This window comes from Medicago truncatula, chromosome 4, assembly GCF_003473485.1.
Source record: "Medicago truncatula cultivar Jemalong A17 chromosome 4, MtrunA17r5.0-ANR, whole genome shotgun sequence".
Taxonomy (NCBI): Eukaryota; Viridiplantae; Streptophyta; class Magnoliopsida; order Fabales; family Fabaceae; genus Medicago; species Medicago truncatula.
In genome coordinates, this window is record NC_053045.1 from 50,406,355 (window position 1) to 50,429,930 (window position 23,576).

At 33.6% G+C, this 23,576-nt stretch overlaps 2 protein-coding genes, 1 long non-coding RNA gene and 1 pseudogene across 3 annotated transcripts; 3 read left to right on the forward strand and 1 right to left on the reverse strand.

The window, feature by feature from the left end:
• Window positions 1–2,657: 2,657 nt before the first annotated feature.
• Window positions 2,658–6,590, forward strand: LOC25493634 (PGR5-like protein 1B, chloroplastic). The gene is made up of 11 exons (XM_013602200.3): window positions 2,658–2,967; window positions 3,070–3,197; window positions 3,521–3,617; window positions 3,726–3,826; window positions 4,179–4,235; window positions 4,563–4,639; window positions 5,228–5,279; window positions 5,678–5,788; window positions 5,870–5,967; window positions 6,082–6,157; window positions 6,292–6,590. The coding sequence occupies exons 1-10, from the start codon at window positions 2,787–2,789 to the stop codon at window positions 6,137–6,139; spliced, it is 960 nt and encodes a 319-aa protein (XP_013457654.1). The 5' UTR covers window positions 2,658–2,786; the 3' UTR covers window positions 6,140–6,157; window positions 6,292–6,590.
• Window positions 6,591–7,486: 896 nt separating this feature from the next.
• Window positions 7,487–9,523, forward strand: LOC25493635 (expansin-A18). Its single transcript, XM_013602201.3, has 3 exons — window positions 7,487–7,700; window positions 8,019–8,334; window positions 9,014–9,523. Exons 1-3 carry the CDS (start codon window positions 7,541–7,543, stop codon window positions 9,324–9,326), a joined length of 789 nt encoding a protein of 262 aa, XP_013457655.1. The 5' UTR covers window positions 7,487–7,540; the 3' UTR covers window positions 9,327–9,523.
• Window positions 9,524–10,201: 678 nt separating this feature from the next.
• LOC25493636 (albumin-2-like) lies at window positions 10,202–14,152 on the reverse strand (annotated as a pseudogene).
• On the forward strand, window positions 10,408–17,931 carry LOC112420957 (uncharacterized). Its single transcript, XR_003010888.2, has 2 exons — window positions 10,408–10,536; window positions 17,611–17,931. It is a non-coding gene; the product is annotated as an uncharacterized lncRNA (long non-coding RNA).
• The last annotated feature ends 5,645 nt before the right edge of the window (window positions 17,932–23,576 follow it).

The window sequence follows — 23,576 nt, forward strand, 5'->3', positions numbered from 1 at the left end:
CTCCAAATGTTTCCATGCCTCAGACCCTTGCGACACCACACTACTGTACATCACAACATACACACGGTTTCTGATACGGGTCAACGTTTTAGACAGCTCCGAGTACCCCTGATCTCCATCCTCCTCAGTAGCAACCTCATCAAGGGTCTGCTGCTCTAGTGGCCTCGACACCTGAACATCCTCCAGTGGAAGAATCATGCGCGGATGAGAGACGCGATAAAACCATCTGATGTGTCCCTCTTCCGCCTCCACACCCTGCAGTGCATGGTGACACAACTGCTGAGGTGTCAACACATGATCGAGAAAATGATGAAAGCGGTAGGTGATATCCACTAAGGTCTCTTGGGGAGGTGCACTCTCATGTGGATGTCTGGGGACAGTCTGAATGTACCCAAACTGACGAAGCACCCTCTCCGACATATATCTTACCTTGCAGTTACCGTATATGAGTCATCCAGAGTAAAGGCTGGCCCGCTCAAACGGACATGCAACACAGTGCTCTCCATATGGGGCCATGACAATGCCCGCCAGATCCAGCTGAACCAGATGCTTTATGTACTCGTCTGGTGCAGATAAACCCACCTGTGGTGCAGAAAGCATGGCACACGGATGTTGATGTTCCCAATATCCACCCCACGCATCCTTGTTGCCTATACCCCTGAAATGTTGATACACTCAAGCATGCAACAAAGACAACCACATATAAATATACAAACAATCAACACTTACAGATGAAAAAACAAACATAATTATTTCTTTATACCTGCAACAAAGTCAAGTATCCTGACAGATGCTTGGTGTTCCAATGGCCGGCACTGTTAAACTCCCTATACAAGTGTGATTGTGCAGCAACTCCCCATGAATAACCAGCAACAACCTCCAGGTCTCTGAAGTACCTCAGATAGACAATATCCACATAGGTAGCATTCTTGTCAATGAAGATAGTGATCCCCACCAAGTACAACAAATATATGCGGAGAGCATGCGCCCTCAAATTATGCACCTCATCCTCCATATCACCCTCATTATCAGCCTCCAACTGCTGCAAAAGACTCTCCTTGAAAATCCTCCTCAAGTAGCTAAACCATGCATGTGCACCTCCGATGTCATTCACCTCCTTAAGAGCATATCCCGGAGAAAACCCCAAATACCACATCATCATCTCCACCGTATCGTCCCTTGAAATACTCTTGTGGGAAAAAAGCATGCCATCAATGGGGAGACGCATCAAACATGACACATCATCAAGTGTCACTGTCATCTCCTTAATTGGAATATGGAAGCTCGAAGTCTCCTCGTGGCACCTCTCCGCAAATGCAGAACATAGGTCATGGTTAATCTGGCTGTAGTTTGTATCCTGAAGTCAAGAAATACCGGTGGCACTCAGTCTATCACGCCACCACCATGCAGCCATGATAGGTTTGGTATCATCATAATGCATCAAATCAATTGTATTCTTGTTGTTGATGCATTTTAAATTGTTTCGCTACTACAAAAAATTAAAAACAAAACATTAACATGAGTTTCACAAAGATTAACAGCAGTTTACAATCATTAAAGTATCACATTAATAGGCACCTCGCCATCAGCAGCCTTCATGGCTCCAACAAACGCATCCCCCTCCGTTGTCGCTGCTACTGCTGGTCATCATCCACATCCTCCTCAGCCTCAGCATCATCCTCCACTCGATGCTCCATGTCCATCTGATCGTACTCAGGCTGAGGCTCATCGACAATATCAACACAACGTTCCCTGCCACCCTTACTTCTGGGAACTCAAACTATACCCTCTGCCTCTGCCTTCTGCCGACGCTCTCTCCTAATGGAAGCGTGCATAACCTCATTATCACCCCTTCTGCGATGAACATGATTCATACCTGTAACATGCATATTAGGGTAAGCAACTTAAAAGACACAACACAACACATGGAAAAAATAACACAAGTGCAATTCAGATTTTATAATCCAAACAACTTCAGAGCACAGAAAAAAAAAATTGACCTAATTAACTTGCATGCATAAGGAATCAGTACTAACCTTCAATTTGATGTTTGTTAAAGCTTCAAATTTTGGGACCTAATTAACTTGCATGGAGTGATTTTGAGCAAAAAAACTCTAAGTTTTGACAGATTTGTGCAATTCAAATTTTGGGAAAAGGGTGAGAGAAAGTGAAAAGTTGAAACTGTAAAACTGTACAATAGGAGGAGTGATTTTCCTTATATATATCGAAGCAGTTCAGATTACGTAATCCAAATTGCATTTCGTATTTTTCCGAATTACGTAATTCATAGGACATTTTGAAAAATAACACAGGGCGCATGAGTATGAGATAGTGTAGGAAAAATAATAGTATAAGAAAAAAGATAAATCTAGCCTCTAAGATCATGCCAAAACAATTTGCTATTTTTTGTTATAAGCATAAACTTCCATAAACTTAATGAAACATTTTCTTATTTGTGGGACCCATTTGCCCACGTGACAAAAAACCATTGTCAAGCTTAAATCCAACGCAACACACCATGGTGCCCAAATCAAAATGCCACACTGCCACAGCACGCAGATGGACAAGTCATCACATACACATAAGCAACGAAATATGATGACTTGTGTGAAGATATATAAACAAGAAACGACGATATGAAAATAAGCCGTTGCATTTCCCTCCACACGTTCTCATTGCCTTATCTCCAAGCTACTACTCTTCATTTTTTTCCATTTTTTTTAACACTCCAAATTAAACAAAACCACTACTCTCAAATTTTCTCAGTTACACTGCCACCATTCATCATGTTCACTGCTACCAAAGTAGCCTTCACTTTAGCACCCCCTCGTCCATGTTCTGCACCCCCAACACCCTTCATTCCATTCTCTTTTTCTTCTGTTTCTCCTCCTCACCTTAATTCCCGCCACTTATGCCTTCGCCGCAGATTATTCCTACTTTCACCTAAAGCCACTGCAGATCAACAAGGTCTTACTTTAATCACCTTTTCATTTTATTTTGCGTGTAATTTGGATATTATCGCTGCGCATCTGCAGAGACTAATTATTACTTGTTTTATTTTTCTTTCAGGGAATGTTGGAGATTTTGACGGAGATGCTGTTATTGATACCAATGTCCTCCCATATTGTAGCATAGATCAAAAAAAGGAGAAGAAATCCGTTGGTGAACTCGAGCAAGAATTTCTTCAAGCACTCCAAGTATATATCCCACCAAATTAGTTTCTGTTTTTCTTCCATTAAGTCTCTCTTTGGATAAACAACTTAATTTTCAGCTTATAGGATAAGCACTTATTTTATAAGTTAGTTCTAAAAAAAAAAAAAAAAAAATTCAATTGTTTTCGTATGATCTATTTGGACAGCTTATGAAAATAAGCTGAAATCAACTTATGAACACGTCATAGGCTATTTTCATAAGTTCTCCCAAACAGTCTCATAAGTGCTTATGACCGTTGATACTGTTCAACACAGCTTTTGGATATGTGGACTAAAATTTGTGGTTGGTTTTTTGTTTTATTTAACAGTCATTCTATTATGAGGGAAAGGCTATTATGTCAAATGAAGAATTTGATAATCTCAAGGAGGAACTTATGTGGGAAGGAAGCAGTGTTGTCATGCTAAGTATGGTGTAATTTTCTCTGTTATTACTCTTATATATATGAATAATGGATTGGTGTTAATATGTAAGTCTATATTTTTGTAAGTCTTTGTTGAATTACTGTTGTGTAGGTTCGGATGAACAAAAATTTCTTGAAGCTTCTATGGCTTATGTTTCTGGAAATCCAATTTTGACTGACAAAGAGTATGATAAGTTGAAATTGAATCTAAAGGTATGCAATTTGCCTATTTTCAGTTCATTAAGTCTTTTGTGTTTTGTGGTGCGAAGTCGTCATTGTGTCACTGATAAGTTATAAATGGATTTCATGAAGTGATAACTAAAGGAAATTAGATGTAGTAGTAGTATATCATTTGGACCAAATTAAAGGTTAGATCAACCGGTTACTGCAGTTCATGAAACAAAATTTGTTTTTCAGGTTCCATTTTATGAAGTTTAAGATATTAAGTATCAGTTCTCTTTGCTATACTGGTCACAATTTTTTTCGAATGCAGTTGTAATTGATTTAGTAGTTTTGTATCTTCCTCTTTCTGGAATAATTTACTGAACTCATGGTTGTTTTCCAGAGAGAAGGGAGTGAAATTGTTGTTGAGGGTCCAAGGTGCAGCCTTCGAAGTAAAAAGGTAAGTGTTGATATGTAATCTATTCTCTTGTTTCAGTTTTGATTGTTAGTCACTTAGTCATAGTTATATGGAGTAGTTTTTTTTTTTTTTTGAGCAAGTCATTCCTGTGATGTTTAGTAATGAATACAGGAGTAACTTTCTTGTTCCAATTAAGAGATTTTTTTTGAATTGTGATAAAAGCAACTAAGATCAGTCATATAAATGCTTCTTTATTTACTAGAATTCAGCTTCAGAATTTTATCCTATCATATGGGATTCACGAGTACTTCGCTGTTTGAATCTTCTGTGTCGAACCTTTATAATATGCTTATTACAATTCGGTTATAGGTTTACAGTGACCTGTCTGTTGACTATTTAAGGATGTTCCTGCTGAATGTTCCAGCCACTGTGGTTGCATTAGGATTGTAAGTAGCTTTCACCTCTCTTCCTATCTGTGTTCTATTATTAATATTGACATCGATGGTTCATGATGTAGAAACCTTTGATTCACCATTTGATGTAAACATTTTTCTGTATTATTTGGTTTTAGTTTTGATTCCTGCCTCTGCCAAATATATAATTGGTCTCAGACAAGTAATATATTGCGAAACTGAAAGTTTTAAAACAATGTTGTAATACCCATATGAGTGTTTGCTGTGGAATTGACCTATAAATAAAGTATTTATCTTTCTTTCGTATGTTTGATTCTGTGGATCGAATAGTCTTATACGTTATGACTATGACTTGAGGGATTGGAAGGAATGCAAGAAATGTCAAATATATGCTGATTTTTACATATCCATTCGTGGACCTGAACCTGATGTCACATTCTACCTGCTCCTACATATTTTATAATCTTCATATCAGTATCCGCTTTTTTATCATTTATCTTTCTTAAATCAAAGGTTTCATCCCTAACGATGGATTAAAGTACATTTTTGTTGATTTAATTTTAACGTTTGCACTTAGGGTGCTGACCTTTTTGCCTTTAATTTTACCTTGTAATCTGTTAGGTTCTTCTTTCTTGATGATCTGACAGGATTTGAGATCACTTACTTGCTAGAGGTATGTTCTCGTTTTGTACTTGTACCTTAAATTGCAAACTGGTCATTTGGTTGTAATTTGTTTCCAGAATGTCATAGCATCAGACAATAGTTTCAATTTTAAGGTTAATTTCTTTCTTGCATTCCATTGCCTTCTAAACCTCGGGAAGCAGTTTATCTGTACACCATTAGATTTTTTATATCTTGTAGGTGGAAAAAAAAAAATCCTCTGTAGGATAAACTTCAGATAGGAAAGTGAAAATGGATTAACCATTTGATGGAAAACAAACCAGTGCTTCACAATGTAACATGACATGATAACAGTCCGAAGATTTGCAAAACTCATCCAATTATATTGAAAAATATATTACACTTCACGGTACGATAACAGATATTAATATTTTTGATTGTTGAGTGCAGCTGCCGGAGCCTTTTAGTTTCATTTTCACTTGGTTTGCGGCTGTTCCCCTCATTGTATATCTAGCTCTATCACTAACAAGGGCCATTATAAAAGATTTTGTGATTTTAAAGGTATGAATTTTTTTAACACGATGTTGTAGGTTATATTGAACTGCTACAGCCTACATACACTGATTATTTAAATTCTTAAAGGGTCCCTGTCCAAACTGCGGAACTGAAAATACCTCCTTCTTTGGAACAATACTGTCGATTTCAAGCGGTGGTTCCAACAACAAAGTCAAATGCTCTGAGTAAGTACAAAAATTATTTCATGATACATATACTTCATATGATTCATATTTTATCCTTAAAACTAATTCATGGTATTACATTAATTTAACAATCGAATGTAACATTTGAATCAGCTGTGGAACTGAAATGGTGTATGATTCCGGTACAAGATTGATTACATTGCCAGAATGAAGTAATGCATAGGTGGAGGTACATTCCTAGCATACTCTAATAACTCTGCCAAATATATTGAAGCATAAATGTTTTGAATTAGGGTTGAAATATAATATTGAAGCATTTGGCAATCCTCATGTTATGTTATGTTATGTTGTGTATGCATACAGGTATTCCTGGAATCATATTCATTGTTCAAGCAATGTGAGCTCATTAATAGGAATTACTATGAAAGTGACAAATTATCAATCAGCAACATGCTGTATTATGTGTCATGTTATCACTGTCACGCATAATAATGTGATTGATCTCAATGTTTGAATATTGTCACTATCCAACTTGTAAGTATATGGGCTTTGTATACTTGTAAAGTAATCTGGACTCTGTATAGCATACACTGCATTGTTTACTGGAAGAGTTACGAGGGTGCTTAACACCATCAATGAGTCTAACCTTTAATAATGTGTTACGTGTGTTGGAGTTTTGTCACGCGCTTTTGAAATAAATTTCCTTCCTGCTTGGAACAGAGGTCAGAGATCGAACCCTACGTCACATTGTTAAGTGACTCAAGCATCTACCATTTGTGTCACACCAAGTTGATTTCTAAATATGCCCTTTAGATCGGTGCAATGCACTATGTGCCATTCTTGGATATTAATAAAGCATGGATTTCCAATTGTATGATGGTATAATAAATCGAATGTTAACATTTTTAGCGAATATGATTGAATAAATTGCTTGATATTAAAAGCTCAGCGGGATTATTATAACCTTTTCATAGGTTAGTTGCTTATGGCCTCTGCTTAAAGTATACAATGCATGGAAAATTAAAATGAACACTAGATCAACATCTTGATTCTTGAATATAAGTTTGGACCTTCGAAAAATATAAATGCCTAGACTCTAGACTAGCTAAAAACCACTTTGAGGTATTTAAGTTCAATTTCATGGACTTCTATGTACTTTTTGAATATCTAAATTCAGCTAGTGAAAATGTTTAATTATATAATTAACAACGTGCAGCTGTGAAAGAATTGTTAATCCTCTGAGAGGATATATCATATGATTAAACATGTTGGCACGACTTTATATTTTGTACAGTAACACCATTTTCTTTACTTATTTAAGAAATACGGTAATGATATAATATTCCTGGATCATTCTCCATGTAACTACATCATTGGCTAGCAATACTGTTTCTAGACAATAACTTAACAAAAAATATACAAACAAACAAACAACATCAGTAATATTGTTGACTAGCAAAGATAGAGACATATTCGTGGGATTCACGAAGGCAACTTCTTTCAATTAGTGACGTGCAACTGAAATTGAAAGTTATATATAAGAACACATGTACAAGTACAAATCAATGAGCATCCATTAATCACATTCATTAATTTATACAGAATCTTAACAATGGCTGCAATCTATCAATATTGTAGCTTGTTCATTACACTTACATTGATGCTCACAATCATTGGAAAGCCAGCTTTAGTAATGGGCACATTTCAACCCAGTCCATGGACTCTTGCACATGCCACATTTTATGGCGATGAGACAGCTTCTGCCACCATGGGTAAGTTATATATATATATATTTCAGCAATTGATGTATAAGCCAAAATCAATCTCGCTATCACTTAGAACAAATCATTGAGAAGAATCTATGTTTGAATCATAACTAAAACAATGTTTGACCAAACTTTACCTCGCGACCCCGAACTCTAGATTACTAGGGTGGGTTAAGACAAAAAAAAATTATAATCTTAAATAGTTTGTAAATTGGTCATTAGAATTACCACGATTAATACTACTAATTTTCCCTTAAATAAATGTTACTTTACATTAACATGTTTTTTGTTGTAACTAATTAAAATTTGACGGACTTATTAAAGGAGGAGCATGTGGGTATGGGAATTTGTTTGTGAACGGTTATGGGACAGACACAGCAGCATTGAGTTCAACATTGTTCAATAATGGGTATGCATGTGGGACTTGTTATCAAATAAAATGTGTTCAATCGAGTGCATGTAACACCAATGTTCCTTACACTACAGTCACTGCCACAAATATTTGCCCTCCTAATTGGTCTCAGGCCTCTGATAACGGTGGATGGTGCAACCCACCACGTTCACATTTTGACATGTCTAAGCCTGCTTTCATGAAAATTGCTCAGTGGAAGGCTGGTATCGTCCCTGTTATGTATCGCAGGTAATTAACAAATCTAGCTTATTTGCTCCACATATATATAAAATATAGAATGGATTAATAACAAAAGGGCGATCCATGTTTTCTAATGTCACGTAACCATGCATTTGATTTTGTCACGTGATCTATCTAGAATATCGTATTAAAATCAAACGGTCCACGTTTCAAATTTGGTAAATCAAATTCAAAATATAAAGTGAAAACGTGAGTCATCGGATCTTGATCCAACATGATTGTGTGGACAGACCGTCTGTTCCGGTCACATGATTTTGACCGTCGGATCAAAATCAGACATTCCACGTTTCAACTTTGATGAATTTAATCCAAGAGTAGTTATTTGATCCTTATCTAATGATCCAAATTGACATCTGCATGATTGCATGGACATAGAGTCCATATTTTCTATGGTCATAATAATGACTCAGTTGATGCAGTTATGTGATATAAACGGTCAAATCAAAAAGAGGTAGTTCATGCTTAAGCTTTAGTAAATTGCGTCTAAAATGTGAAGTTGAAATATGAATCATCCAATCTTGATACAATATAGGTCAACAACTGCATGATTTTGTGATCCAAATTCAACCTTTTTTCTTGCATAATTAATGTGTTGCATCATTTGTCATTGGCTTGAGTGATATCATACTTACAATGTGATTTGTTGATAAAAATTTGAATTTCTTAGAGTACCTTGCGTGAGAAGTGAAGGATTTCGATTCTCTTTCCAAGGAAATGGATATTGGTTATTGGTGTACGTGATGAATGTGGGAGGTGGAGGTGATATAGCAAACATGTGGGTTAAAGGAAGTAGAACAGGATGGATTAGCATGAGCCACAATTGGGGTGCTTCTTACCAAGCATTTGCAACACTTAGTGGCCAAACTCTTTCTTTCAAGATTACTTCTTACACAACCAAAGAAACTATAATAGCTTGGAATGTTGCTCCTTCCAACTGGGGTGCTGGACTAACCTATTCCACACATGTCAATTTTCATTGAAGTATGTTGCCATCAGTGCTCATCCTTTTAATTTACTTGTTTAAATACACCACGGTTATATATTTTTATCTGTTGTGATTAATTTTCCACAATCAAAGAGACTTTTTGTTAGTTTTACAAATCTGAAAGTGAAATGTAAACTCAATGTAATCGAGAGATTAATTAATCACTATGCAATGATATTATCAAATTCTTTACATATATCTCTAATCAAATCACATCGTAACATCACTTAATTCGCTGAATTAATTCTTAAAACAACTCCATAAAATGTACATGGTGAGATGTGATTGTATCATTATTTAGAATCCTCTTTGCTTCATTTACATTTGCAGAGAGTTCTTGAACTCCATTATTGACCACATCTAAGAGTTTCTTGATAACCAAAGCGTTTCTTGATAGCAAGAATTGGGAGTGTGTTGAGGAGACCATTACCGCCAGTCATCTTTACTTGGCTGATAATAGAATTTGAAAACCCAGGACCTGTGTCCTGATCTACACGCATAAACCAAAGGATAGAGATACAAATTTGTTTGTGCAAGATGTGTTTCTTGCACTCTAAGAGAGAACGAGTGAATTGTATTGATTATGAAAAGTGAATTAATGAATACAAGTGATACAATTACAAGTATTTATAGACTTTTCTAACTGTTTGGGAATCGAATTTCCTCCACACAACCTTCATATAATAAAGTAATTTTGTCTCATTATTTTGTTTTTCTTTTGAATCAGTAAAGTTGGTTAAATCATGGCATCTTATTCTTATAGCGAGTTTTCTATCAGTAAATGTTGAATCTTTTATCCAAGAGAGAAAAAAGACCAGAAAACTTCGACACATCTGAGCAAGTAATAGCTCAATAAGCATACACTCATTATTAATGGAAAAGACATATTGACTAGTACAATATATTTGTAGGGATGAAATACATAATGAAGCTTATATTATTTTCATCCTGCGTGATGCAGGTCAATATGTAGCTAGCTTACATAATTAACAACAGAAGCCAACAATTATGTGGAAAACAACAAGGAGTCACACTTTTATTACATCAATTTTTATTCTTTAAGTATCACAGTACTGGCAGCATTATGACGATTACACAGTCATACCAGTCACGGTTAATTCTGTTCAGGTATTATTCCCCAAAGAGATTTCCAATTGTCAAGAGTTCGAGTCACAAGATACATTGGCTCAGGGACAAAAGGAAAGGTAGAGAAAATAGAGAAACACTCTAATATTCTCAAAGAAAAGTTATATTACTTGAATGCTTCAATGCTTGATGATGCTTCAGTATCCAAAACACTAGATGGTGAGCCTTATTTATACTACTCTAGGAAGGCTCTCCATTACAAACTAGAAATATCTAGAAACAAAGAAAAGTCTAGAGATATGGATACTCTAGTACATAAGCCTAGAAGGATCTAGAAAAGTTAAGACTTCCCTAGTGCTTATTTAGTAGTATCTAGTAGCTTCCTTATTATTCCCCAGTATTCTAGAGTCTTCCATATTATTCTTCACCATTCTAGAGACTTCCATATTATTCTTCATCATTCTCCCCGGGTTGGAGAAGACTCGTTCTCGAGTCGAAAGTCTTCTTCATCGCCAAAGTATGGTGAAAGATCAGCAACATTGAAAGTAGCAGAGACACCATAGTAATCCAAGGAAAAATCCATACTAACAACTTCCCAAGGTGGCTTAGGAATTGGACGGGACATACATAACTTTGTTGTTTCCTTCAATGGTTCCTTTGTGACTAGAAGTTCTAGTAACTTGAATTCCTCTTTTCCTTCAATGAATTCATTAAGTGGTAGACGTGCCAACTTGATTTTAATACCATATTTCACAAAAGTGTTGATGTTGGCATAACCATCATATAATGCACGACGATCATATTGCCATGGCATCCCAAGATGAGTGTGGCAAGTATCCATTGGAATAACATCACACCATACATTTTCTTTATAATTCTTGTCAATGGAAAATGAGATAATGGAGTGTTGAGATACTTTTACCTCGTTATCCTTGTTGAGCCATTGCAGCTTGTATGGATCTTGGTGATTAATCATTCGGAACTTTAACTCTTCTTCTATATAGTTTGATGCAACGTTTTCACCACTTTTGTTATCGATGATGACATTAAAAACCATGTCTTTGTTTGTTGATGTTTGGAAACTTTTTTCACTCTCCAAATATTCACCATATTCAGCAAGAACATATTCTTCGTCATATATTGGTTCGTCATGCTCCTCTTTTTCCAATGCTTCATGAATGTCATCGGGACCATATTCATCATATATTGGATCTATGTTTCCCTCTTCGTCAAACACTTCACAAATATCAGCACCAACATATTCTTCATCATATATTGGTTTTTCCATCAACTCTTCTTCAAACGATTCATGAATGTCTTCTTTTTCTTCTTCAAAAATATTGTTTGTCTCCCCATTAACAATGGTGACTACTTTATGATTTACACAATCTAAGGCTATGTGTCCATACCCTTGACACATGAAACATTTAGGTATATTGGATTTTTTCTCTTTGATTGTGTTAGGTTGGGGTCTTAATGAGAAAATAGGTTGATGGGTTAGTGGTTTATGAGAATCAATATGAATTTTGGTGGGGAAAAGAGGTTGGTATGAAGATTTTTTTGGCAATTGTTTTTGAGTAAAATTAGCTTGATAATAATGAGGAGGTAAATACTTACGGGTTAGTTTCAGACGCATTTTGTCCCACGTCTTGATCTTGCTTTTCCCTTCACACTTACGTCTCCTTTTAAGATTTTCCCACCAAATTAAAGCATGTTTCTTCAACTTGGCAGCAACAATCTTTACTTTTTGCTCCTCTGGAACCTCCTTATACTCAAATACACGTTCAATAGTTTGTAACCAATCCAGAAAATCATCCAGTTGTAGATTCCCTTCAAAATCTGGAATGTCTACTTTAATATCATTCATCTGAAGCTGACGTCGTTGTGAGTGACTGCTTCTAGATGATGAAGAGTCACTATAGGAAACATCACCTTCGAATCTCCTTTGTTCTGCTTCCAAAAGGGCTTGTTGGGCATTAATGATCTCTTGTAGTTGTTGAATTTGTCGCCTCATATCTTCCATCTCTTGCAGACTTCTTTCATTTTGTCTTCGAGGTGGCATTTTAACGATGAAGGTTCAACAAACTATTTGGTGAAGATTGTGGTGGTGAGCGGTAATTTTGTTGGTGGTGAAGACTTGTTAACCAAGGGTTTTCTTCACTTTCCAAACAAAATGACGGTGCTAGTTTCACGAACAAAATGGCCGCAAAGTGAAGTTTCACAAAGGCAACTCCTTGCTCTTTTGAAAACTCACTTTCCGTTGATTTTTTTCGCTCAAACTCAACTTCGACGTAGTTTCGCGAACAAATGGCCGCAAAGTGAAGTTTTAAGAAAGCAACACCTTGCTCACTTGAAAACTCACTTTCCGTTGATTTCTTCGCTCAAACTCAACTCCGTGGTATCGTAACCAGCTCTGATGCCAAATCTGGCTCAGGGACAAAAGGAAAGGTAGAGAAAATAGAGAAACACTCTAATATTCTCAAAGAAAAGTTATATTACTTGAATGCTTCAATGCTTGATGATGCTTCAGTATCCAAAACACTAGATGGTGAGCCTTATTTATACTACTCTAGGAAGGCTCTCCATTACAAACTAGAAATATCTAGAAACAAAGAAAAGTCTAGAGATATGGATACTCTAGTACATAAGCCTAGAAGGATCTAGAAAAGTTAAGACTTCCCTAGTGCTTATTTAGTAGTATCTAGTAGCTTCCTTATTATTCCCCAGTATTCTAGAGTCTTCCATATTATTCTTCACCATTCTAGAGACTTCCATATTATTCTTCATCATACATGTCTGTTGAGCCTGGAACAAATAGGACACATGTGTTGTATTCATCTTGTATGCTTCATTGATCTTGTGAGAGGAAAAAGCTGCATCCAATCCATTTTCAAAGACAGTGCCATGGAAACAAGTAAACCCATCGCTGATGTTCTCGATACTTTGAACGAGACTATTGGTTCCATAATCTATACGAGCATACTTGTCTCCTTTGAATAAGTAAGCTTCTTTGTCTGTGGTTGACCTGAACGCAGCATCGATTCCGTTTTCAAACACGGTCCCTTTGAAAAAAGGAAACATGTCAGAGATTATCTTAGGACCCGAGATTATTTTGTCTTCATCTGACTGCGGAGCATAGTCTATGAGAGCACAAAGGTTTTCATAAAATATGAATGCCTAGGTGTTATCCGTGTCAAAGGCACAATCAATTCCATAGCTTCCAAATACGGTATGAGCAAGTGAACGGAACCCATCACGAACAAATTCAGGTCCGTTCAAAACCTCATCGTTGGGGGTTCCCGGAGCATAATCCAATAGTACGTATTTATCATTCATGAAAAAGTAAGCTTCGTTGTTCCTAGATGAACGAAATGCAGCATTAATGTAACCAGGTTTTGTCATTTTACTGGACGAGGAGGAATTATTTGAATTCCAATTCAAGGAAGGTTAATGCTGTGTGTGCAAATACAGGAAAATGAAAAAGGATATATATAGACACACGCAACGCAATGATAAAATAAGGGAGCTTCGTTTTCTCCCGTGAGTGGATGTGTCATGTGTAACGTATTGCTATTTGCTACTGCATGTGAGTGGATGTTTCATGTGGATGTGCCCTGAATCCTCAATGACAGGGAGAGATTAATAAGTTAGAACGTGTGATTTATGTGCATGTAGTTTTGTTGAGGCAGATAACGTAATTAGGATGTGTCATGCTATTTGCTATCTCAAAATTAGCTTTGTTGGTCAAAAATTTGCAGAAGAGAGATACTAACTGAGCCAGATAACATAAACAATCAATGTGAAGCTCGGATACGAGATACGATACGGATACGACACTGCACCGATACGCCAATACGGAAAAATTTCAAAAATCAAGATACGATACGGCTGGGATACGTTAATAAAAAAAAAATTATATAATTAAATGTACTATATAATTATAACCAATTTTTTTAATATGCAAGTATATTAACAAACACAAGAAATCATGCTCGTAGCACATTAATATAAATATAATATTGACGATTAAGAGAAAGGGAAAGATGCAATTGGTTGTGTGGTGTGGTGTGGGTCGTACGGGCACTAAAGAAAGATAAAGAAAATGTATATATATTATAGTAATTTATTCTTATTTTTTACACAAAAAAAAAAAAACAGAAATCAAAATAATATAAAAAACACAAGTATCCGTGCGTATCGGGATGTATCGGATAATTATTTTTTTTAAAAATAAAATTTAATATTTGGATACTCTCCGGATACGTATTGGGAAGTATCGGGCAAGTATCGGTGCAGGATACGCAGGGAATACAGTACGTCATCCATTTTGAAGTATCGGGACTTCACAGTCAATCATATATTGGTTGGTTACACACATATGTGCCCATAGGGCCGGTCGGCACAAGGGTCGAGCAACCAAACAAAGACTTTAGACCTCACAAAAAAATATTTTTAACAAAAGAGAAAAGGCCTTAAATTTTTTTTGTTCATGAACTATATTTTTCTCTTTCCAATAAAGAAGATCAAGTCTCGATTAGTTCTCATCAATTTCCATTTTGAAAGAAGCTTCCCATCAATTTTCAAATGCTACCTTTTTTTCGTTTACCCATCTTCATATTTACTGCCTTCAACTCTTCTCATTGTATTTTATATTTCATTTCGAACTAGGCCAATACCCATTTCCTCAACGAATCAGATCTTCTCGAGTCATTAGCTCACCTACTGACCATCGTTCGGGTTCTCCCTAAATACACCAAATTGAGGCCACCCAAAGTAAATTAGACCGTCCATAATCGTAGTAGTTAAGTTGAAACTACAATTCATGTGGAGAAGAACTCTTTTATAAATATTGATTGTGGTTTCAACCCAACTACTATTTTAGATTTTCTTCCCTGAATCGTTTGAGTAACTACAAACTATGAATACCTTTGAACAAAATAGTTAGGCTAATGTCATGGTCACTAATTCTCTTCAACGATTACCCCTCCCTGATGTCTTAGGTGAGTTGTACCCCTTGAAGGTTTACGAACATCAAAGTAAGTAACAATTATTATTAGTTTATGTCTAAATATAATCAATAATTGAGAAGTTAAAATGGGTCAAGCCAACAAAGTTATGGTTAATAATCAATGTGACCTAAATCGATTTATGAACATTTGTCAATGCATAAAAATCATTAAGAACAATATTAAGTATTAACCGAATAAAATAGCAAAGTAATTGACGGAAATGCATAGAATTATTTAAAGTTACATAATCAAACAATTACAAAGAAGTTTCTCTTTCTTGACCTAACCCAAAGAGGAAAAACTACTCATAGCTTTTCTAAACACATATAAAGAAAATATGAATAAGAAAACTTGAGAAAAGGATCACCGGTTGATAATTATTTGGTTCCCGAATAGCTTCGGTCAAAAAGTATTTTTCTATTGGTTGAGGGGTCAGTATTTATAGGCACTCATTTCTCTAAGTTTTATGGAAATTGTCCCATGATGCGACCTCGTGTTGTGAGGCTAATAGTGAGCATCTCTTTTGGTATGTTGTTCTATCTCACGATGTGAGGCTCATAGCCCGCGATGTGAGATAGATAGTATCGATCTCCTTGATTTCCAATTGTATTTTTGTGATGTGAGGCTCATAGCTCACGATGTGGGGCTCATAGCCCACAATTTGAGGTACACAGTAGTTGACTCGTTGATTTCTTCTTTCATTTATCCATTTCTTCTCACTAGAACGTTTGTAACAACTATTCCCCCAAGAATCATCAATGATAAACTTGTAAAAAGCATTGTTCAACCACGTAGTTGTCTGGTTCGGGTAGATTTTCATGTCTTCAAGGCATTTTTCCTCCTTTTATCTTTTCATGACTTTTTGAACGCTTTTTTACAAGATTCGACTAAAAGAAACATAAACTGCATACTTTTATCCTAAAATGACACTAAAGTCCCTATATGATTTCTTGTCATTAGGTGCTCCCCATTAAAGCTTAATTTCATGGATATCACCCCTTACTACACTTTGGTGAGTGGTGATAAGGGAAAATAACCCCTCCTCTACAAGGATGAAAAAAATATATGTTTGAGAGTTATGTGTTTTTAGAGTTTTGGTAGGCTAAGTCTAATTGTTGATGTATATTTAGTGTATTTATTTTAAATCATTAATATGAAATAGCCTTTTGAGTTGACTACCATATCTTTCTAAACTTTTATAAAAATCAAACTCAAGTGTAAAAATAAATCTACCTCGGATAACATGTAAGACCTGAGCTGAAATGTTTGGACAGTCATACTTAGACTTTGCAAAACTTAACTCAATCTATCCTATTTCTACTCGTAGTTGATATACAGGCGGATGTGACTAGATTCATTAATTTTTTTTTACTTTTTTTTAATAAATAATGTATTTTTTCACTATATCGATGATTGAATATTATCTATTTAAATTCAAATTAAAAAAATTAATTAAAGTTAGACGACCATTTTTTTTCTTTCTCTAGGTTGATTTTTTGTTGTTAATCCTCCGATTCTTAGAGGAAGGGGACCTGGAAATATGGAGTGGTCGTGAGGTAAGTATAGTTTAATAGAAAAATTGTTTCGCCTAAGAATCGAACCTGAATTCTCCCAAACGATTCATCATTTGATGAAGTTCATTAACCATTTGAGCTAAATCACTTGATTATGTGTTGAATGCTTTGAAATGATATTTGTATAATTATTTTGGGACGACTTTTAAACAACTCTCTCTTTCATACTCTCATTGTATTCTCATTCTCTTTTCCTCTTTCAATCTCTATTATTTTTAACCAACAAAAAGAAAGTCGTCACAAAATAGTTATACAAATATATTTATTCTTTTTTTACTTGTATCTCTTTTTGAACAAAAAGTGCTCTCTAATCTTTTCTTTGGGTACAAAAGAGGGCCAAAAGGCCCTACTTTGTTTTATTTAAACACATTAGAAAAAACTAGCAGTTAGATCAATCCAATAGTCACCTACTTTCAACCAACCTAAAAAATGCAAGGAAAAAACAAAATGCTTACTCTATTTGCCTTATCGTCATTTGAAATGATATAGTGTGATGTGATTTATTGTTGTTTTTTCTCTCCATTTATCTCAACCCATTCCTTATTTTGTTATATACCATTTTGGCTGAAAGTTATTATGTTAGAGACTTATAGTATTACTCTTTAAATAGGTTGGCATACCATCATTATTCAAAAAAGGCTGGCATGGCATCTTCACCAATTTTATAGCAACCTTTAATAAATCTCATGTACAAGTATGATAGGATCTGTTTATGAGAGCGTTGTTGCGTATGGACAAAGTTAATAGGAGTATTACTTAATTAAGTTTTGATTATTGCAGTTGACAAGTATTCATGACAAATTCTGTACACAGATCGTGCTATATGTTGGTTGAGTTGAGTGTGGAAAAAAAAATTACGATACAATTTTTTATAACACTTTTTTCGGTGTAGAAAGAATGAAAAACAGTTATTATTTTTATTGTGAATCAAGATGGAATGGTCCTGAGAAAAGACGAGTTCATACTCCATTTAGGCTAAGCTTCATTTACTCTATTTAGGGTTTGGATGCAAGACACGTGGCAAAAAAATATCTAACGATTGAGATTTTAAAATATTTGTTTAATAAAAATACATAATAATAAAAAATAAATCATGTTCCCTTCTTCTCTCATTTAGCCAACCAGTCGTTAACATACCCTCCCGTCTAATGCGAATTGCTTAACGGATTTGGCCTTCTTCTAGTCCGAAACAGCAACCGTTGTTGTATCAAGATTAGATGTTAAATGCAATTCATTATAGTTGGAGAATTAGTTGAATCTGAACTCGAGTCAGAGTTCTATTTCTTATATGGTATTGTTGAGTTTTGAATCACAATTAGGATTTTAGAATTATGAAGTTTTATTTATTGTTATGTTAGTCATCGTAACCATGTGGTAACAAACACTTGGAACTTAATTGATGTCCTTAAATTTTTTACTATATTCAGATTTTAATAGCAAACTTTTTCATTTATTACAAATTTGAATTCAATCGGTCCAATTCATTTCACTCTATTATGTTTCTAATCCCTTTCGATATAAAGTTACAAAAAAAAAACTAAAAAATCTTTCTAAATTTGAACCAAATATTTTTTGTTACAGGGACGTAAGTTTTAAATACACATGATCAATGAATTGCCTCGTCAAACTTGTCGTGGTTCAACAATAACAACGACAAAAATTAGTTGTATAGGTTCAGATTAAAAAGTATATTTTTTTTTATAAAAAACTAATATGAATTATGTGTTTTTTGAAACAGTATCCAGTCAGTGGCGGAGCAAAAAAAAAAATTAGGGTGGACCACCTAAATAAACTATAATATATAAAATAAATTTATGTTGTAGTGTGCATCAAATATAAAGTTGAAAAAAAATAAATTAAACAACATATATTTAAAATTTAAAATAATTCTCTACGCATTCCAAAATACTTGAAAACATATAAAATAGAATCAAAATTAATACTTACATTAACTTCTCATTCAAGTTTCAATATAAATATTCATGCTATATTTAGAATTAATGTCTTAAAATTAACGTATTATACACTTCTCAAATAAATGAAATATCAATCATTTGATGAGATCCAAATATATATTTGTTCTTAAAGTAAACAAATCACGAAACATACACGTGGTACGTGGAGGTGAAGATAATTGGGTAGGCCAGCTTGAAGTTTGTATTTAAATTTAGTGGTATATTTATACTTACACATGTATAAAAAAAAATTGGGGGGTGGACCGTGGCCCACCTCCACCACTGTATCCAATGATTGAAATGGCAGGGTTGTCTGCAAAAAACACTTCAACACTTAAGTTAGTATGTGAACTATATAGTATAAGAATAGAAGAGGCAATGGATCCTACTTTGGAGGACTTTTTGAATCCTCTTATGCATGTGAAGGAAGAAATCCTTCAAATGATGGTACAATGTCTTTGGTTGACGATTATAGAAGATGGATTTTGTATCCGTCAAGCTTTACGTATCGAATGGGAGGGAGATGTTTTAGAGGTGTCATTTAGCTTGGACCTGTGTAAATATTGGTCCATAATGGACCAATATTTATAACCATTGGATTATATATAAGCACAATAACACAATACACCTCACACATCTAATTATTTTCTTTACTCTCTCTAAAATAGTTTCTTGCCTTCTCTCTCTTTCTGTAATTTTAATATTCAATCTTCAATTGTTATCAATTTAAACTCATCGTTTTCAATCAATATTTAGAATTTAATAATTTATCATATCTTTTATATTATAATATTAAATTAATATTTACTCACAAAAAAAATTATATTTATTTTCATTTACTTAAACATAGCAATGAAAAACTTTTTTATTATAAAAGATAGCACTGAAGTATGAACGGTTAGAGAATTTATTATTTATTATTACTGCTATTATTATTATTTTTGAAAGGATAATATGACTATTCTACAAAAACAACGAAAAAAAATAAATAATTGATAACCGTAATTGAATTATAATTTTTAGGTAACAATAAAAAGTATCTTTTTTCTTTAAAAAAAAATGTACTTTTTCTCCCATTTGTAAAAAAAAATGTCCTATCTCCTTATAAAAAAACTTGTACGTTTTCGTAAAAATAAAATAAAATAACAATATTCTGACCAACAATAACCGTAACAAATTCGTAAAAAAAAAGTGTAAATACCAACAACAAAAATTACTGTACAAAATTTTTCAAAAAAAAATTACCGTAAAAATATGTAATATTTTAAATTATCATAATTATAAAGGGTGAAAATGATTTTTTTTATAAAATTATAAGGGAAGATGGATTAGAGTGTGTATAGACCATGATAAAATTTAAGGGTTTATATAATCTAATCATTGAAAAAATTGATCCATCATGAATCAATATTTTCATGGGTTCATTTTATACGGAACCTGTTATAGATTCGTTGATAGTATGAATCTACCAAGTCGATGTGTAAGCAACTTGGTTCGGGTTTGAGTAGATTAAACCTAGTTTTGAATCAAGGACCGACGAACAAAACCTTTTGAACATATATCAGAATGAGACTTCAGTTATTCTTATATATATTATTATTAAAAAAACACTAACAAGTTTCATGATTCCTTCCTTCAAAAAAAAGTTTCATGATGTGATGCATCAACATCTAGATCCTAGCATTCATGTGAATAACGTTGTTTAACCACTATGGTCAACAACTTGAAAAAAATAAAACCACTATAGTCAACTACAAAATATTAAGGTCCTTAAGCACATAATAATTATTATTTTTGATATATTGTAATTTTGTTTAATAGATGAAATTATAGTAACCATTTAAAACTCACATATAAATAGAAAAGTTGAAGTTTGAACTTCATCGTGATCTTTTATAAAAAATTTATATCATAATATTTATATAAAAACATATTTTCTTCTTTAAAGATTTTTTTGACTCAATTTATTTTAACTAAATTCTTTGAAGAATAGATATTTGTGAATAGATATCCGGCAAAAATAAACGAAGAAATTATGTTGTCATTAAAAAAATAAAAATAGTAACTAGATTTTTAAGAATCTCCTTGTCTACTTAAAAAAAATATGAATCTCCTTGTAACAAAAAAGACTTCTAAAAGAAAAAGGTTCTTAAGAATCTGAAATAGTATTTTTAAGTATGTATATTTGTTAGAAGTATTTTTGAAAATGTCAATAACTTTTATTTACAATTTTTACTTTTCAATCGAACTCTGAATTATCTGAACCATTTTTTTTTATATTTGTTTACTTTTCGACCGAACCTGAATTACATGAAGCCTTTTTTCCTAAAAAACCGAAGGGTTAATTTTGTTTTTATTTGTTCCAGACTAGGCCTTCGTCCACACAGACGGCACAACAAGCATAAAGCACAAAAGGCCCACCGATCCAAGAGAGGTGTCAACGAGGGGTGCACAAGAAGCTCTGAGCGGCTTACGACACATAAGCATGCTTTGAAGCAATCTCTGCCATCAAACCCTTCACTAACAGTTTTTTATGATGACGTTGCAGATCACAAAGACCGTTGTCAACCTATTCGCCTATATAAGTGTGCCCTTGCATCACACACAAGGTATGATTCATTCACCATTTTTTTAGCACAAAATAAACTTTTTTCTTTTATTGACTTGAGCGTTGGAGTGTTAACGTGCTTGCATGCACCATTATCCTCTCCCCTAGAAAGTTGCTCTCCTCCATGCTAAAACTCTGTTCTCCACCGCGACGGAGCCATTTCTACCAGAAAACCACCACCAACAATTATTTGTTCTGCACCAGACATGACAATTTTAATGTTCAATTATTAATTATATTGAAACAATGCTATTATATTTTTAGAAGAAAAAAAATGGGGTGCAAAATATAATAAAATTATGAATGTGGAACTATAAAAATATGAAACTTTTATTAATGATATAGTAGTACTCTAAAATAAATTAATATTATTTTAATAATTAATTATAATATTTTAAATAAGGGATTTTCTATCATGTGCAAATTTGCACATGTTAAGAAATTTAATATGATAAATTTGTCTTGGAACTTGTGCATTTTATATCAAATATATAACTTTTTTCCTCAAAAAAATTAAATATATAACTTTTTAATAAATAATTGATGTTTTTCAATAAAATGTTGCTACTCTTAGTTGCTTTAAGATGTGCAATATTGCATATGCTAGACAAAACCTTTAAATAATTAATGATTATATTATTATTATTATTATCATTATTATTATTAATGATATTGACGTCTACACATACCCCAATGAGATTTAGCAGAAGTGGTTGGTGTGTAATGTATGTAAGTCTTGTAAAATATAAATACCGATATTAATTTGTACTCATAAATATGTGTTATCATATAGATGTTTTTGGTTTCCACAGCGTCTGTTCATCAGAATTATTCATATTTGAGATACGCTACACTCTAAATATGGAAGTCTAACTTTTCTCAGTGGACCCAATTTGTCTAGTCAGCGTAACTTTTTTCTTTCCAAAAGGTCCTTGGTCAACATAATTTTTATATCTCTAAAGGAATTTGATTTGATAGCAATAATTAAATAAATTAATTGAATGACAACACTCTTTTTAATATAATTGTGACAAGTGTGAGGTGTGTTAAAAGTCTCATACTATTTGAAAAAGTGGAGGTTGAACAATATGTAAGTGAGATGATCCATAAACTCGATGTCTTAAAATCCTGGGATAAAGTTGTAATGTCTAACTCAAGTTTGTGGTCGCTCTTGGCCTAATATAGATCTCCCGGACTTCCATCATGATCCAACGATGAATGGTTCGATTGATTCCTTGCGTCGAAAGTCTTCTTGACAATGGTCGTCAAGTTGCATGTTCTGTTGAGTGAGGCCAATGACGATACAAATGCAAATGTATGTAAATGAAAAACTTTCGCTTGAGGGGAAAGATAATGTATGAAAGAACTAACGTTTGAGTGTGAGGTGAGTTCACATATTATTTAGAAAGATTGAGGCAGTACATATGTAAGATGACTCATAAACACAATGTCCTAAGGTTTTGAGTAAATATGTGATATACAACTTATTTGTGTAGTTATTCTTAATCTAATGTAGACATTTTTGACCCAAATTGATGCGTGATGACCCTTTAAACATAAAATTGAACGTATAACCAAACATATATTTAGTGATGTTCAATATTTGACTGATGCAAAATACTTTTTGGTAGTGAAAAAAAGAAGTATTTTGATGCAAAATCTTTTTCTTTCAAGATTTTAGGTTCGATATCCCCGACGTTAATTTGGATGGATTAATTTAACTTCTTAAAAGAAATCTATTGAAACAATTAATGAATAATCTTGTAATAAATTATTATAAAATCAAAATTCCAATTTTTCAATTAAAAGTTATTCATTGTTCTTTAAAGTACACTCACGCCAAATGTAGTAATGAGATATTAATATCCGTCAAAAAGATATTGAAAGAAAATAAAACTTTTTTTCGGAATGAAATTGGAAACAAAACTTTAATTTTAACAAAAGCGAGATATTTGCCATACAAAAAAAGCAAAAAGGAAGATATTAACATGCTAAAATATAATTACACACAAT

Bases quoted from the DNA above. Each gene is read 5' to 3' on its own strand.
- LOC25493634 (XM_013602200.3), top strand. From the start codon at position 2,787: ATGTTCACTGCTACCAAAGTAGCCTTCACTTTAGCACCCCCTCGTCCA. The intron at 3,198-3,520 runs GTATATATCCCA...TTTATTTAACAG, and splicing joins AATTTCTTCAAGCACTCCAA to TCATTCTATTATGAGGGAAA. The intron at 4,640-5,227 runs GTAAGTAGCTTT...GTAATCTGTTAG, and splicing joins ACTGTGGTTGCATTAGGATT to GTTCTTCTTTCTTGATGATC.
- LOC25493635 (XM_013602201.3), top strand. From the start codon at position 7,541: ATGGCTGCAATCTATCAATATTGTAGCTTGTTCATTACACTTACATTG. The intron at 7,701-8,018 runs GTAAGTTATATA...GACTTATTAAAG, and splicing joins GACAGCTTCTGCCACCATGG to GAGGAGCATGTGGGTATGGG. The intron at 8,335-9,013 runs GTAATTAACAAA...TGAATTTCTTAG, and splicing joins GTCCCTGTTATGTATCGCAG to AGTACCTTGCGTGAGAAGTG.